The 16,382-nt window shown below is 38.8% G+C and overlaps 1 protein-coding gene across 1 annotated transcript; it reads right to left on the bottom strand.

The window, feature by feature from the left end:
* Positions 1–2,583: 2,583 nt before the first annotated feature.
* On the bottom strand, positions 2,584–16,020 carry SNRPD1 (small nuclear ribonucleoprotein D1 polypeptide). The gene is made up of 4 exons (XM_046026092.1): positions 15,879–16,020; positions 8,323–8,399; positions 6,617–6,808; positions 2,584–3,332 (listed from the first exon to the last, which is right to left on the bottom strand). Exons 1-4 carry the CDS (start codon positions 15,890–15,892, stop codon positions 3,256–3,258), a joined length of 360 nt encoding a protein of 119 aa, XP_045882048.1. The 5' UTR covers positions 15,893–16,020; the 3' UTR covers positions 2,584–3,255.
* Between the last annotated feature and the right edge of the window lie 362 nt (positions 16,021–16,382).

Here is a 16,382-nt window from a genome sequence, read left to right as displayed (position 1 = left end):
TGCTGTTGGTCGTGAATTCAAGTCAAGAAAAAAAATATATGTGTATATATATATATAAATTAGTATCTAAATACACACATAAAACAAGGTTATGTATTGATCAATTGATGAAAATGTTGTGACCACAGGCCCAAAGAAACCCAACCCTTTATTTTCCCTAGGAGCAATGGTTCAGTATTCACAAATACAGGGTTCTCACGGACTTTATATAAACAGAACTACGTAATAAGAATCAACTCGGGGGCGCCTGGGTGGCTCAGTGGGTTGGGCCTCTGCCTTCGGCTCAGGTCATGATCTCAGGGTCCTGGGATCGAGCCCCACATCGGGCTCTCTGCTCAGCAGGGAGCCTGCTTCCTCCTCTCTCTCTCTCTGCCTGCCTCTCTGCCTACTTGTGATCTCTGTCTGTCGAATGAATAAAATAAAAAATCTTAAAAAAAAAAAAAATCAACTCGGGCGCCTGGGTGGCTCAGTGGTTTAGGCCGCTGACTTCGGCTCGGGTCATGATCTCAGGGTCCTGGGATCGAGTTCCACATTGGGCTCTCTGCTCGGCAGGGAGCCTGCTTCCCTCTCTCTCTCTGCCTGCCTCTCTGCCTACTTGTGATCTCTGTCAAATAAATAAATAAAATCTTAAAAAAAAAAAAAAGAATCAACTCCACTTGACATCTAAGAGCCCTTGGTGTTATTTTTGTAAAATCAATCACTATTATATACTAACTTTATCCAAAATATAAGAAATACATAAGCAAAACTTTAAACCTTGACTGAAAAACTTCAGAAAAAATGGAACAGTACCATGTTCTTACACAGAAAATAATAGTCCAAAATTTATCTTCCTTTACAAAAGTGTACCTTATTCGTGGACTCATGAGAATTTTCATTAAATAATGAAGACCAATATTAGACATTCTTTTCTGTTATTTTAATTGAAATGTCTTTGGAAAATGTCTATTCATTTAAGATAGTTTCTTCATCATGTTAAGGACATATCTTTTGGTTTAGGTTTTCAGGAACAAATGCTGTATGTTAACTAAGTATTATTCTGACATCTGTTATAGCGGATCATGTTAATTTTGACTGCTGCTTGTATTACTATATTTCAAAATACGAAGCCATCTTGCATAACCCAACATAATTCCAGCAGATTAAAACAAACTATGAAATGTCATTTTTTATTATTTCCCTTTCAGTTTTCTACCTAAACTCACATTTCATCAAGAAAATTCAATTTCACATATAAAGTTTTAAGCTTTGAAAGATCATGTATGTGCAAAATGCAGTAACATTAAGTTCCTGTATACTTTTGGGGGAAAAGAAGTCCGGGAAGCGCATCACAGCTTGGTCTGTATTCTATTCCCACTGCAGTACTTCCCTTATAGTTAATGATGGCAATCAGTTCAAACAGCTTTCTTTTCATATAAAAATGAAATAATGACCTCTAGAATAAACACATTTCTCCCCCCAAGAAAGAAAGCATGCATGCAAGTGCATGCACCGGGGAAGAGTGAGGGACAGAAGAGGGAGAATTTTTCTTTTTTTTTTTTTTAGATTTTATTTATTCATTTGAGAGAGAGTGATAGAGTGTGAACAGTGGGGAAAAGCAGAAGGAGACGAGCCAGGAGCCTGACATGGGGCTCGATCTCAGGACCCGGAGATTATGACCTGAGCCAAAGGCAGACACATAACCATCTGAGCCACCCAGGTGCCCTGAGAGGGAGAATATTAAACAGACTCCACGCCAGCACAGAGCCCAACATGGGGCTTCATCTCACGCCCTGAGATCACGAACTGAACCAAAATTAAGAGTTAGATGCTTAACTGACTGAGCCACACAGGCACCACAGGAATAAACACAATTTAGTACTGACTGTGCTTAGTCTCTTTAAAATGTGATTTTAGACTCATCATACTGGAAACATCTGGATGTTAAAATTTTCACAATAAAAGTTAAAAATCTTTTATGTTACTTTAGCATTTGACTTAAAATCAAAATGAACTGCCAATACAAACTTTTTAAAGCAGACAAGATATCACGAAGTGCTCTTTATCACTAGAGCATTCACAATTTGCAATGACCTATTCACGTTTAACTCGGCTTCCCTTTTAGCCTGTAAGCTCCATGAGGGCAGAAGTCAACTCATGGTTATTCACGTGTGCAAAATATGTTCTGTCTGCCTTAAAAGTCTGCTCTCCACCCTGTGGCATCATTGATCTGAGGATGGAAAAGATTGTGATACAGCACACACAAATGCACTTTCTATCTCTAAACTTATGTAACCCTTTACTGGAGCCTAAACCTTTTAATATAATCTTTGCAGAAAATTACCTTCATATATAAAAAACAAAAAACCCTATGTACATGATTAAATGTAAATACAGATTTATTTAGTTCCCCCCAATTCTCAGGGTTTTTTCCTTAGCATAAAAATAAAGGGTGTAAGCTCTGCAAGGAACTGCGCATAGTGAGAGGTATTTTTCTCTAAGCTTAACCAATTGCAATAATTTTTTTAAAATCCTTACTAACAATTGGGAAAGAATCCAATTTTGCTATCAAAGTAAGCCTTTTTCTTTTTGTTCTTAAAGGACTTCTTGTAAAAGTACTTGATAAAGGAGCCACTGACAGGTACATTTCACATTAACAGGTTTTGACACAGCTCACAAATGATATCTAGTGACTGTTATCTGCAGTTTCAACTCAAGAGAATATAAAATTACGTTCTATTGAGAACCTTAAAAAAAAAAATCCATTAATGAGAACAAAGTCTAAGACTCCTGAACTGGAAAAAGACTATCAGCTTTTACTAAATACCCAAGTCTCCATAAAGTAAAACTCAGGGAAGGGGAATCAATTTTAGACACCAACCCACAGAACATTAGTTTCTGAAGTACCAAAAAGAACTTATTTCACTCATAGGTAGGTTCCATAGAATGGAATCAAAGTAAAGCAACAAAACGCATATTCAGTGCATGTGAAGTAAATAGGTATATATTCTACATACATTCATAAAAAAAATTTTAGTTCAAACATTAAAAGCCTTATCTAAGAATGAAATTATTCTGGATTTGCCTAGTAGTAATATTTAGCTCTTACTACGTAAATAATCATGAATACAAATGAACCATTAAAATTTAATTTGACAGTCAACAGACAACTCTGTCCTACATTTATGTTTATTAAAAACTGACATAAACAAACAAAACCTGTACAAAAAACATCCCCAATTATGTATCACTTTGAAATAGTAATCTTGAGAGACATTATCGCCTAGGACCCCCTCTTCCTCTACCCCGACCACGTCCTCTTCCTCTTCCTCGGCCTCGGCCTCTTCCTGCAACTAAGAAGAGAGAAAAAGCAAAGTTAATTCTCTTCTGCACGGATTGTTACCTGGGCCTCCAAACAGCAACTACAGGAAAGAAAACTTTAACCCAGCTTCTCTCAAATGTGACCTCACAGGCATCCTTCCTAACACATTACCATGCAGAACCAAAAACTGATGGCTGACAAAGACAATTAAATGCTTCTTCCACTTGATTTGAGAAATTCATCACATTTTAAAATATCTATCACGTCTCAAATTCAACACAAAATAAAATCCAAATGATCTGAACCTTACACAGGATGGAAGAGGTAACAAGAGAATAGAACATGAACACCATGTGCTAGATTTTTGGTTACTGAATAGGATCCAAGCAAGTTAATTCAAAGCTAAGAAAGTTTAGAATACATTACATCAAGATGGGGCGCCTGGATGGCTTAGTGGGTTAAAGCCTCTGCCTTTGGCTCAGGTCATGATCCCAGGATCCTGGGATCGAGTCCCGCCATCGGGCTCTCTGCTCAGCAGGGAGCCTGCTTCCCTCTCTCTCTGCCTGCCTCTCCGCCTACTTGTAATCTCTGTCAAATAAATAAATAAAATCTTAAAAAAAAAATACATTACATCACGCCACCTTGTGACTCTTCAGAATCTTAAATCATTTGATCCAATCAAAACAAAGTATTGTAATCATTATAGCGACATCCCTGTGTCAGCTGGTCTCCTAAGTCTACTTAAATATTAGATGGACAGAAAACTCATTTCTCAAAAGAACCTATTTTCAGCCTTCAGAGAGCTATGATTATTTAAAAAAAAAATCCTGACATGAAGTTCATGTCAGTCACATTCTAAACTTCTACACACTGTTGCCAAACTTGTCATTCATAGAAACAGAGTAAGTCTAGGACTTTTGTTAAAATAAGGCAGCTTAACCACATTTATCTCCAATTCCTTCTGAAATACTACTCGTAACAGAAAAGGAGTAAAAACGGTAAATACCCATAAAGAAAAGGAAAGAGAAGGACAGAGGGAATACAGTGCTTGAAAAATTTCAACGATTTTTTTAAGCCAGAAAGTAGACTAACAACTGTAAATGTTAAAGGAAGAATAACTCTAAGAAGACCTATGACCTTAAAAGTCAAGGGTGAGATGAAGCAGGGGGTGGAAAACAAACAAAATGGTTAACAAACATGTGGACCAAGACTGGTCAGTCCTCTCCTCCCCACCTTGCAAAGCTAATGATTACTTCCCTGACAGGGAGGTAGGAGAGAAAAGGTAAAACACACTTAAAGACACTGAAACAGAAAGGCTTCGGATCTTAAAATAACTGCAAAGTGGATAGCAGCAAAAGGCAGAGAACTGAGGGGAAGGGAAAAGGGAATTAATTTACATTTTTCAAGCTACAGGCTACAACCTAAATTTTTTTTTTTTTTTAAAGATTTATTCACTTGAGAGAGAGAGAAAGGGAGAGAGAACACAAGCAGGGTGAAGGGCAGAAGGAGAAGCAGACTCGCTGCTGAGTGGGGAGCCCAGTGTGGGGCTTAATCCCAGTCTCTAGGATCATGACCTGAGCCAAAGGCAGACACTTAACCAACTGAGCCACCCAGGTACCCCTAAAATTTTTTTCTTAACTAAAAGAGCAAAAGAAACATAGCAGGATTTGCATGTATTAAGACTAAGTAATTCTTCCCGAGATTTTTGTTTCAGTTATATGCATAAATGGGCCATGATGCAAAGTATATTTCTTAGTGTGGGTGCAAGGCAAAAAAGTCTCAAAATCACTGTATCAAGTGAGCTTCTACAAAACACCCAGCCCCTTTCTCCTGCTCTGCTCCTATAATATGCTGGCTGCCAGGCATGTATTTGATAGGAATCATTTTTGGGGAGGAGCGGCGGGGTTGAAAAGCTCCAGAAATGATTCTAGATCCTGAAATTCTGAGTCTCCTCAGTGAAGAGGCCAACTCACTTCTGAACTACCCTACAGTGAGACTCACCAACTCAGGAGTCCAGCCTCCCCTCCCAGAAATTCTCTTCTTAGAGTTCTTGTTAAATAATAGATGGCCAAAGTATAAGATACTCAAATCAAGCCTACAACATAAAGATCAAATAAAGAGACTAAATATGCGGGGGAGAGAGAGAAATCTCTTGATCAAGAAACTCTTAACTATATAAGAGAACAAACTGATGATTACCAGAGAGGAGGGGGATTGGGGATGTGTGAAATATGTGATGTGGATTAAGGAGTATACTTGTCATGATGACCACCGGGCCACATATGGAATTGCTGAATCACTATGTTGTACACCTGAAACTAACATAACATTGTATGTCAACTGGAATTCAAATAACAACTTAAAAAAACAGAAAGATCAAATAAAAAGAGAAACCCAAGAAAACAACGCCAAGTACAAAATAAAACTTAAGGAAAAAGCACTAATATCTTACAAGTTTATATCCTATCCAGTATTTTTCAGATAGAGAACAAGATTCTATGAAAAATTATCACAGAACAGGAGGCCTGAAGATTAACTATACGCTAGACTGGAAGTTAAAGTCAAAGAAGTTTCTAAGAAAACGGAAAAAAAAAAGGGGGAAAAAAAGAGAGAAAAGACTTAGACAATCACTCAGAAGACCCAATTATTAAGACTTCCAGGAAGAACAAAAGAAGTTTATCAAAGCCATACAAGAATATTTCTTAGCTTTAAAGGCAAGAATATCCGTGTTGAAGGGGATGATCCACCAAATAGCCAAAACAGCAAAATGGAGGAAAACACAGGGAGAGCAAGCAAAGACCCAATGCCAAGTCATCAAGAAATTTCAAAATAACAGGAATGAAGAGTCAAATCCCAAATCTTTCCAAGTGTACAGAAGGAGGGGGACTAGGCCACGCAAAGGGACAAAAAATGGCTTGTCTTTAACAGCAACACCAATAATTATTAATAAATTGCACTCATGGCAATTACATGGAATCAAGAAAACAAAAAAAGTTCATAAATGTTTATCTCTCTTTAAAAAAAAAAAGATTTTATTTATTTATTTATTCACTAGAGACAGACAAAGCATGCACGAGTAGCCGCATGAGGCGGGAGAGAGAGGGAGGTAGAAAGAATCTCAAGTAGAATCTCCGCCAAGCACAAAGGCTGACACGGGGCTCAATCTCATGACCCTGAGATCATGACCTGAGCCGAAACCACGAGCTGGATGCTCAACCAAATAAGCCACCCAGGCGCCCCACAATGTTTATATTTTGAGTAAGATCAAAGGATAAAAATACATTCATAAACATGTTTATAATCCTTCAAACTTACCAGCTTCCCTTTTCTTAGATTTCACCTTTGGTTCAACATCCACAAGTAGTGTATCCAGAGGTAAGCTGTCTGGTAGGATAAAATATCGAATGTTATTTCCTCGAATACTCAGTGTTTCCAGCTGTACCGGTTCTCTATTCTTCAAAGTCATTTTCACAGCTTTAAGATGGGTATTCATGCTGACATCTACACCTAGAGGGGAGAAAAAAAAAAGCCAATTATTAGTATGATAAAGAAGGCAATCAGTTTATCTATCAAGCCACAGTAAATACCGTAATACAAAACAATACAAAAGAACGTCTGTTCTGCTACAGTGCAAGTTGGTTAATGGGTGAATAATGTCAGTATAAACCAGAAATCCTTCCTTCAGAGACTATCCCAGCATATTAATATTTTGCATGGTTAAGTATGCATACAGATGTGAATGCAGCAAGCCATGGAGGAACCCTGAGTTATACCTGACTCATTCCCACTGTGCCCAGGTATTCTGATCTTAGGGTTAGCAATGTTTAGGGATGGTTCTCTCACTATCTCCATAACTTCCTTATGCCTCATTCCACCAAGCTATAAGCCTTGTTTTAAATATAAAGTCCTATATGTACTCTAGTATTTTCCTTGTTACTAGAAATTTAACATGTCTTTTTAACTGCTTTTTTAAAGGAATGCTACTGTTTTTGTTAATACTTTAACTACTAAGTTGCACAAGTTTTTAATGGTCTGCCTCACACTATTTTTCCCATTGTTTTTAGTGTGAGATTTTGCAAAATAAAAGCACAATTTTCTAGCATAAATATATGGCATTATCTTAGATATACCCAATTACTGGAGCCTTTACCAATCTATCTCAACAAATGGGATTAACTAAAGATCTAGTTAATTTCTGTTCCTAGGAAATTAGGTCAGAAAACACGAATTCTCTCAAATTTCCCCAAATCCATTCTAAATAGCAATTATACTTCCTCAGTGGCACAGAGTTACTGACCATACAATATTGAAACCTTATATTGTACCAATTTCTTTTCAAAGCAATTGCTGTTGCAAACATGAGTATACTCAAATCAGTCAGTTTAACATTATATATCTCTCCTGGTTTATTCAGATGCTGGACCTTCATGTTAAAACTTATTTATAAACTTATGATTTAAATATTTCAGAGACTGGGCCACATACTAAAATAGCATTTTCATTCACTTGGCTCAGCAATTCTTTTGCAATTTTACGGGGAATACCTACTACAAATGAAGAAAGGCAGTAGCCTTAAACTATACATATAGTATCATTAAAACAGAGTCAGACATGAAAGAAAGAAGGAAGGAAAATACTCTCAAATAACCAATTTCAAACATGAAAATCCCATCCTCTATCTTCAGGGACTTTACAATCTAATAGAGAACACAAAATTCTAAAAAAGAGTAAAATGTACTTTGGAAGATGCAACATTCTAGGTAGAGGAATACACACAGGCAAAAAGCACAAAAGGCTTTAAAAACGAAAACAGGGTCACACACAGGATAACCTGGGGAATTCAGTTTGGTCTTAGCATAAGTACTTAAGGTAAGGCTTAAGGTCAATGAAATAATCTAAGCAAAAAGAATGAGATGTCTACTACAATAATGTTCATTAAGTCACCAAAATAGAATTCTGGCTTTAAAGGTGGAAGAGGCAGGGGAAAAAAAAGGTGCTATAAAGCCGTCTAATCTCCATACCTGTGATTGTTCCATGGACCTGTGTTCCATTCTTTAATTCGATGGTTACAGTTTCGTGACTCAATTTCATCAAAAATCTAAAAAACAGTGGGAACAGAATAAAAAGTATTCACCTTTAACATTTTACATCTTTTTTAAGTCAAAGGGTGAAATTTCTAAATGTTCAACATCTGCTATAGATGCTACCTGTATCAATTCGTAATAATAATCTGACAACAATTTCAGCTTTCCTTGAACTATACCCTCAATATTTATGAAGGAGCATAGTAATATCAGAAGCTGTCAGGGGTACCTGGGTGGCTCAGTTGGTTAAGCATCTCCCTTTGGCTCAGGTCAAGATCTCAGGGCCCTGGTATTGAGCCCCAGCATCAGGCTCCTTGATCAGCGGGGAGCCTGCTTCTCCTTCCCCCTCTGCCTGCTGCCCCTGCTTGTGCTCCAACAAATAAATAAAATTAAAAAAAAAAAAAAAAAAAAAGAAAGAAAAAGCTGTCATTTGGACATTTGATTCTCTAAACCATTATTCAGCTTAACCTCCAATCCATGCATACAGATCCTAAAATCATTATAATCCACACAACTGAAATTAAGAAATTGTATGAAAGTGGTCAAATGGTACAAACTTCCAGATATAAGGCAAATTAAATATTAGGAATGTGACATACAATATGATGCCTATAGTTACTAATGCTACTGTATGGTACGTATGAAAGTTGCTAAGGAGAGTAGATCCTGGGGGGTGGGGGAGAGTAGATCCTGAAAGTTCATCACAAGAAAAAAACATTTTCTCCCTTCTCTTTTTTGGTATTCATACTAGATGATGTATGTTAACTAAACTTACTGTGGTAATCATTTTGCAATACACAAAAGCCAAATCATTATGCTGTACACCTTAAGCTTATACTACATGTCAACTATCTCGCTAAAGTACAAAGAAAAAATTATAACTGGTAGCAAAAAATTACATGCTTCCTTTATATATAATAGACTAAAAGTCTCCCTTTCTAACCCCCCTCCATGTGTATGAGATTCTTCTAGACCATTTTATATGCACTTGTAGGGTATATATGTTTTTATGCAAATTGGGTCATAACTTTATTAACTTCTATGCCCTGTAATTCTCATTCAGCAGTTTAAATACACATGTATGTTTATCACAAATCCATTTATGCAAATCCTTAGCAATAATGCTACCAATCGTCTAAATTTTCATCACTTCTACAGGGGGAAAAAAATCTCTTTTCCCTTTTACTTGTAAGATTGAACATTTTTTTTTTTTGGTTTTATTTATTTGACTGATAGAGACCACAAGTAGGCAGAGAGGCAGGCAGAGAGAGGAAGGGAAGCAGGCTCCTGCCGAGCAGAGAGCCCGATGAGGGGGCTCAATCCCAGGACCTGAGCCGAAGGCAGAGGCTTAACCTACTGAGCCACCCAGGCACCCTAAGATTGAACATCTTTTCATGAATATAGGAAATTTTATTTATTTACAGATTTTCAATTAGGTCAAAAAAATTTTAATTTTCTACCAAATTTCCACAGCCATTCAAGTTTGTGGTTTTCATTCTTAGGTTGCTAAATCTGTGAATACTTTTCAGGTTTAAACTGTTCAAGATGTTTCCCACCACAAGACTGTAAAAGGTCTTATTCCTTCTAGTTTTCTTTTTAAAAGATTTTATTTATTTTGAGACACAGAGAGAGAAAGTATGCACACACGGAACGGAGCAGAAGGAAAGGAAGAGAATCTTAAGTAGACTCCACGCTGAGGGTGGAATCCAGTGCAGGGTTTGACCCCACGACCCTGAGATCATGACCCAGGCCGAAACCAAGAGTCAGAGGCTCAGCTGACCAAGCCACCCAGATGTCCCTCTTCTACTTTTCTGTTTATAGAGTTTTAACCCACTTGGAATTCAACTCTTTTCTGTGCAACATGAAGAAGAAATCCGCCTTTATTTTTTCCCTCATTTAGATAGCCAGATGCCTCAATAATGTTTACTAAATAATCCATCCATTCCCCACCTCATCTAGTCTCTTCTTTTCCCTCAACTTTTTACTATGAAATATTTCAGAGAAAGAAAAATTGAAAGGTTCACAACTTATTAAAATGTTGCCATTTAGGAATGCCTGGGTGGCTCAGTGTGTTGGGCATCTGCCTTCAGTTCCAGTCATGATCCCAAGGTCCTGGGATTGAGTCCCTGTTCAAGGGGGAAGGCTGCTTCTCCCTCTGCCTGCTGCTTCCCCTGCTTGTGCTTTGACAAATAATTAACAAAATCTTTAAAAAAAAGTTGTCATTTATGTGGGAGTGTCCCCACACAATTTATACTTTCACTGTATCATCTGTACTTCATCATTCATTTTTTAATGAGACAATCACATACAGGAAAATGAACAATAATCCTGCAATATGATCCAATGATATAGTTCTTATTTCTAACTTATAATAAATTAGGAATTTATAATTTATAGTAAAAACTTGTAATACATACTTTGTACACCCTATCCTAGCATCACACTAAATGGTACATGTCGAATCACCTACTTCTCTCCCCCATTAGACTACTGCAAGGATCAAGACCTTTATATCTAATCTTGGGTGTCAAAGGCACTGGGTAACAGTTGGCCGAAATCCTTCAAAGATTAAAAGGGAAGATGGGGCATCTAGGTGGCTCAGTCTTTAAGCATCTGCCTTCAGCTCAGGTCATGATTGGCAGGGTCCTGGGACAGAGCCTACAGGGGTTCCCTGCTCAGTGGGAAGCCTGTTTCTCCCTCTCACAACCCCCCTGCTTGTGTTCCCTCTCTTACTACCTCTCTCTCTCTGTCAAGTAAATAAAATCTTAAAAAGGGTGGGGGGGTGCACATGCCTGGATGGTTCAGTCATTAAGCATCTGCCTTCCGTTCAGGTCATGATCCCAGAGTCCTGAGATCAAGCCCTGCATCAGACTCCCTGCTTGGCGGGAATCCCTCTTCTACCTCTCCCACTCCCCCTGCTTGTGATCCCTCCCTAGCTGTGTCTCTCTCTGTCAAATAAATGAATAAAATCTTTAAAAAAAAAAAAAAAAGGGAAGATAATCTTAAAATACCACTTTCTTAGTGGCACAGCCAGCCATCATAAAGGGGGACAGACATATCAAGTTCCAAATTAAAAAAAAAAAAAAAAAAAGGTTAATCTGTCGTTGTATATAAAGATCCACATAGGAATGCATGGGTGGCTCAGTTGGTTGAGCATCTGCCTTCAGCTCAGGGCATGATCCCAGGGTCCTGGGATTGAGTCCTGCATCGGGCTCCTTCCTCGGTGGGGAGCCTGTTTCTCCCCTGCCTGACGCCCCCCCTGCTTGTGTTCTCTCTCTCCCCACTCTCTGACAAATAAATCAATAAAATCTTAAAAAAAAAAATCCATGTATTGAATCCTTTTCATATTTGTTGTTAAGAAAATAAAGTCTCTCTTAACAAACCATTAATGTTTTATTTCATTGGAAAAAATTCTTTATGCTCTCAATTCAATAATCACTTATAACTATATTAGCTTAGAATTTTCATCTAGGGGCGCCTGGGTGGCTCAGTGGGTTAAAGCCTTTGCCTTCGGCTCAGGTCATGATCCCAGGGTCCTGGGATCGAGCCCCACATCGGGCTGTCTGCTCAGCGGGGAGCCTGCTTCCTCCTCTCTCTCTGCCTGCTTCTCTGCCTACTTGTGTACTCTCTCTGTCAAATAAATAAATAAAATCTTTAAAAAAAATCTTTCATTTTAGGACACCTGGCTGACTCAGGAAGTAGAGCATGCAACCCTTGATATTCGGGTCATGAGTTTGAGCCCCACATTGGGCATATAGCTTAATTAATTTAAAAAACATTTTTATTATCCCCCTCAGTAATAAGGTTTAACTTTTTCTTAAAGAACATTTACTTTATTTCAGAGAGAGAGAGAGAGAGAGAGAGCATGCGTGCACAGAGGAAGAGGGAAATAAGCAGACTCTTCACAGAGCTGGCAACCCCATGTGGGGCTCGATCCCAGGAATGAAATCATGACCTGAACCAAAATCCAGAGTCGGACACTTAACTGACTGAGCCACTGGTGCCCTAACATTTAACTCTTATAGAAGTTCAAATCATTTGTGGAAACAGGAATGAAGTAAAAATAAAACGTTTTAATAATTAAACAATCTACCATATGGAAGTAAAAAGGAAAACCAAAGTAAGCAAAAATAGTTTCTGAAGGAATCAAAATACATTTCACCAAGTTCAAGGATGTTTCTTTGACAAATAATATTTAACATTATGTGGTAGTCCCTGTGCTTGGCAATGAGGATTAAAAATGAATGACTAGGAGCTTAAACTCTAGTGGAAAGAACAGACATAGAAGATATTTAAAGGTAACTAAATTTAAAAAGCAATAGATATATGAGCAGGCTTTTGCCAGGAACATAATGTAGCATAGATAGGAGGGAGTCAGAGCTTAGTGAATTTCTAGTAAGAAGTCTGTAAACTTGGAAATACATTGCAAAAAGCGACAAGAGCAAAGATTTGGGAGTAAGAAATAGCACAACATGAAGAAAAACTATAGCTACTCTACCAATGGATTATTAAGTCCCAGAAAATGAATACAGAAGAGTTAGGTAGGTTCCTTTCATGGATAGCCCAAGTTGTTAAAAAGCTACTGAAGGCTTTTCATCAATGAAGTGGAGCACCAGGGTCGTACTGACATTGGAAGACAAGTTAGATAGCTAGAGCAGGACACAGGTTAAAGTTACAGTTATCAAGACACAGGAACAACAAATAGATCAATGAAACAGAATATCATCTAGAAATGAACCCACATTTATACAGTTAATTTTCTACAAGGTGCCAATGGGACTGTCAAAGGACTGTCAAAACACTCCAATCCGCAAAGGAAAGCCTTTCAACAAATGATGAAATCCATGGTAGGGACGCCTGGGTGGCTCAGTCCGTTAACCGGCTGCCTTCGGCTAGGGTCATGATCCCCAGGTCCTGGGATCAAGATCCATATAGGGCTCCTTGCTTGTCAGGAAGCCTGCCTCTCTCTCTCCCTCTGCTGGACACTCTGTCTGCTTGTGCTCTCTATCAAATAAATAAAATCTTAAAACAAAAAAACAAAAAACAAATCCATGGTAATAAGAGATTTATATTCCCTAAGATAATGGAGTAACTGGAAATCTATGTAGAAGAAATGACCCTAGAACCATAACTCACACCACTTCCCAAAATTAATTTAAGATAGATCACAGGTCAAAACATTAAAGTTGAAATCATAAAGCTTTAAGAGGAAAATATAGGAGAAAACTTTGTGGTTTGAGGGTAAGTAAAAATGTAGGTACACAGAGAATAACCATAAAAAGAAAAGCTGGTAAAATAAAACTTCCTCAAAATAAACTTCTGCTCACCAAAAGAAGTTATTAAAGGAATGAACAAGCAAGTCAAACTGGGAGAAATTACACTGGCAGAGGACTAGTATGCAGGATATATAAAGAATTCCTACAACTCAATGGCTAAACACAATCAAAACCAAACACTTCACAAAGATACATGAATTGCCAATAAGCAGGTGAAAAGTGTCCTACATAATTAGTCATTAGGAAAACTGCAAACTGAAGCCGTAACAAGACACTACACAAGTACTAAAATGGCTAAAATTGTGAAAACCTGGCAATTCATCAGATTATCAAGAAAGATGTTAAAGACAAGTCAAAGGTCTTTATGTTTAGAGTGACAGTAAGGATGATCATGCCACCAAGAATCATACAAAAATAAGTCAACCAAAAGTGCAAACCAGTTAGACAAAATACCTACTTTCTTAGCAAAAAGTACATTCTCCAGTAAGAAGAAATTTTATTTCTACTAAGACTCAGAACAAGATTCAGTATAACCTTTAAAGTTTTCAGGAAAACTGTGTCACAACATGCAGTATCTTTAAATGTGACCACCTGATTCCAAAGAGTCTGACACAAAACTTAACCATAAGTATTCAGACGGGCGGCTGTTGAGAAATTGCAAAAACATACTTTAAATTCTGGGGCGTTTCTCTCCAAAGTTACAGTTCAAATAAAAATGGACTATAAGTTAACCTAAAGCCTTCCCTATAAACTCTGAATACAAATTGAGGGTTTTATGTTATTTCGATCATCCTAGAAATTATCTACCTGTCTTCACAAAAAGAAAATTCCAAGAAGGACCCACCTTAAAAAAAAAAAATCCATTAGCAGCATACAGTGTAATAGGTGCCCAATAATTGATTGATCTCAACTGACAAATCCTGACTGAGACAAGAGACTAGCTACACATGTAACTTCTAACTTAATCAGAAACCTCCTCTATGGGCCCCCTGGGTGGCTCAGTGGGTTAAAGCCACTGCCTTCAGCTCAGGTCATGATCCCAGGCTCCTGGGATCGAGCCCCGCATCGGGCTCTCTGCTCAGCAGGGAGTCTGCTTCTCCCTCTCTCTGCCTGCTTGTGATCTCTGTCTGTCAAATAAATAAATAAAATCTTAAAAAGAAAGAAAGAAACCTCCTCTATGTTCAGGCGCTCCGCCTCAAGGAAAAACACCAAAACCACATCTGCGGCAAGTTTAGAATGAATTACTCAAATCAGTAAACCAGTTGGCTCAACTAACCGATGAAGTTTAAACACAAAACAGAAAAGCGATTATCTGCGTAAACTGATTCTGCCTCACGTTGGGAGATTTTTTCCTGAATTAAAGTCCTATTTTGAACGAACATGTGAGTTAACTAATCTTAAATCTCAGGAGTTATCAAAACACAAACGGAAAAAAAAAAAAAAACCCTAATGAAATCAGATGTCCAATCCTGATTTAAAACGTTTCGGAAATAGGTTTCATTATTTCCAGATAAACCGCCGTAGCTTCTAAGTACATTTTATTTTATTTTTTTAAATTTTATTTATTTGACAGAGAGAAATCACAACTAGGCAGAGAGGCAGGCAGAGAGAGAGGAGGAAGCAGGCTCCCTGCAGAGCAGAGAGCCTGATGCGGGGCTCGATCCCAGGACCCTGGGATCATGACCTGAGCCGAAGGCAGAGGCTTTAACCCACTGAGCCACCCAGGCGCCCCTCTAAATACATTTTAAAAGCTCATTAATTTAATGCAATGCATACAATTTTTCTTTATACCTGCCACGTTCTCAGGGAACCTACACTTCGTTATATTTGCCGGTCCTGAGACCTGCGACTGCCCAAAAAAGTAATACAGACAAGCGCACGAGTTCTAACGAAATGAACATCTTCAACCAACTGAGAGTAGAACTTGAAAGCCTGGCGTTGAACCGTTAAGACCTCTTAAAACACTGGGTGGGAAGAAACCGCCAGGCTCTTACGTACCCTTGTCTGAAAACACGCGGGATCCGCGCGCAATCCTGTCTGAAGCTCTAGCTCCAGAGCCCGCAGCGACGCGGCCAAGATGGGGCGGGAACACGAGCGCGGGAGGCCGTTAGCAGGCCGCGCGCGCACGCGGCTTTCGCGCCTCCCGCAACTGGGCAGTCTGGCCTCCCGCTCCCGACCCAAACCATCACAGCCCTCACCCCTGGGCTACATCCTTACCTTACGAGCTTCATCCTAGCGGGGCCGTCACTGTTTCGGTGGGATCGTGCACAAAACCCGACTACCCAGGTCCGAAAAACTAGGCGTATGAATGGCCGGAAATGCCTACTCCCTGGGCTCCGTCGTAAAGAGCGCGAGAGGAGCGCTGCCGGCGCAAAGCGGAAACGCCGACGCCACGCTGGGCCGCACTCCCTTCCGGCTGCGTGGAACATCATTACGGCCCCTGGTGGCTGGAGGTGTGTCTTGCGAGGGCTGAGAGTGTTTAGAAGCTGGTCCAGGAGGAAAATTCCAGTAAGGGGGGCGATTTGAGGAGATTAGATCCGACTAGTGGGCACTTGAGAACAGCCGGGATCCGTGTGTTATGCAGCACTATACCCGTGAAGGAAGGGAAATTCTGAGAAAGCCCAAAGAATAATTCTAATTCTTCTCCAACACTAGGAATGTACTTGAAGGAAATCACTTTAGCCGATTGTTTTTACTTGATTTTTTTTTTTTTTTTAAGAT

The sequence above is a fragment of the Meles meles genome, chromosome 12 (assembly GCF_922984935.1).
Source record: "Meles meles chromosome 12, mMelMel3.1 paternal haplotype, whole genome shotgun sequence".
NCBI classification, from domain to species: domain Eukaryota; kingdom Metazoa; phylum Chordata; class Mammalia; order Carnivora; family Mustelidae; genus Meles; species Meles meles.
Note: the sequence above shows the minus strand (reverse complement) of the source record. Positions and strands in the feature narration are given on the sequence as shown.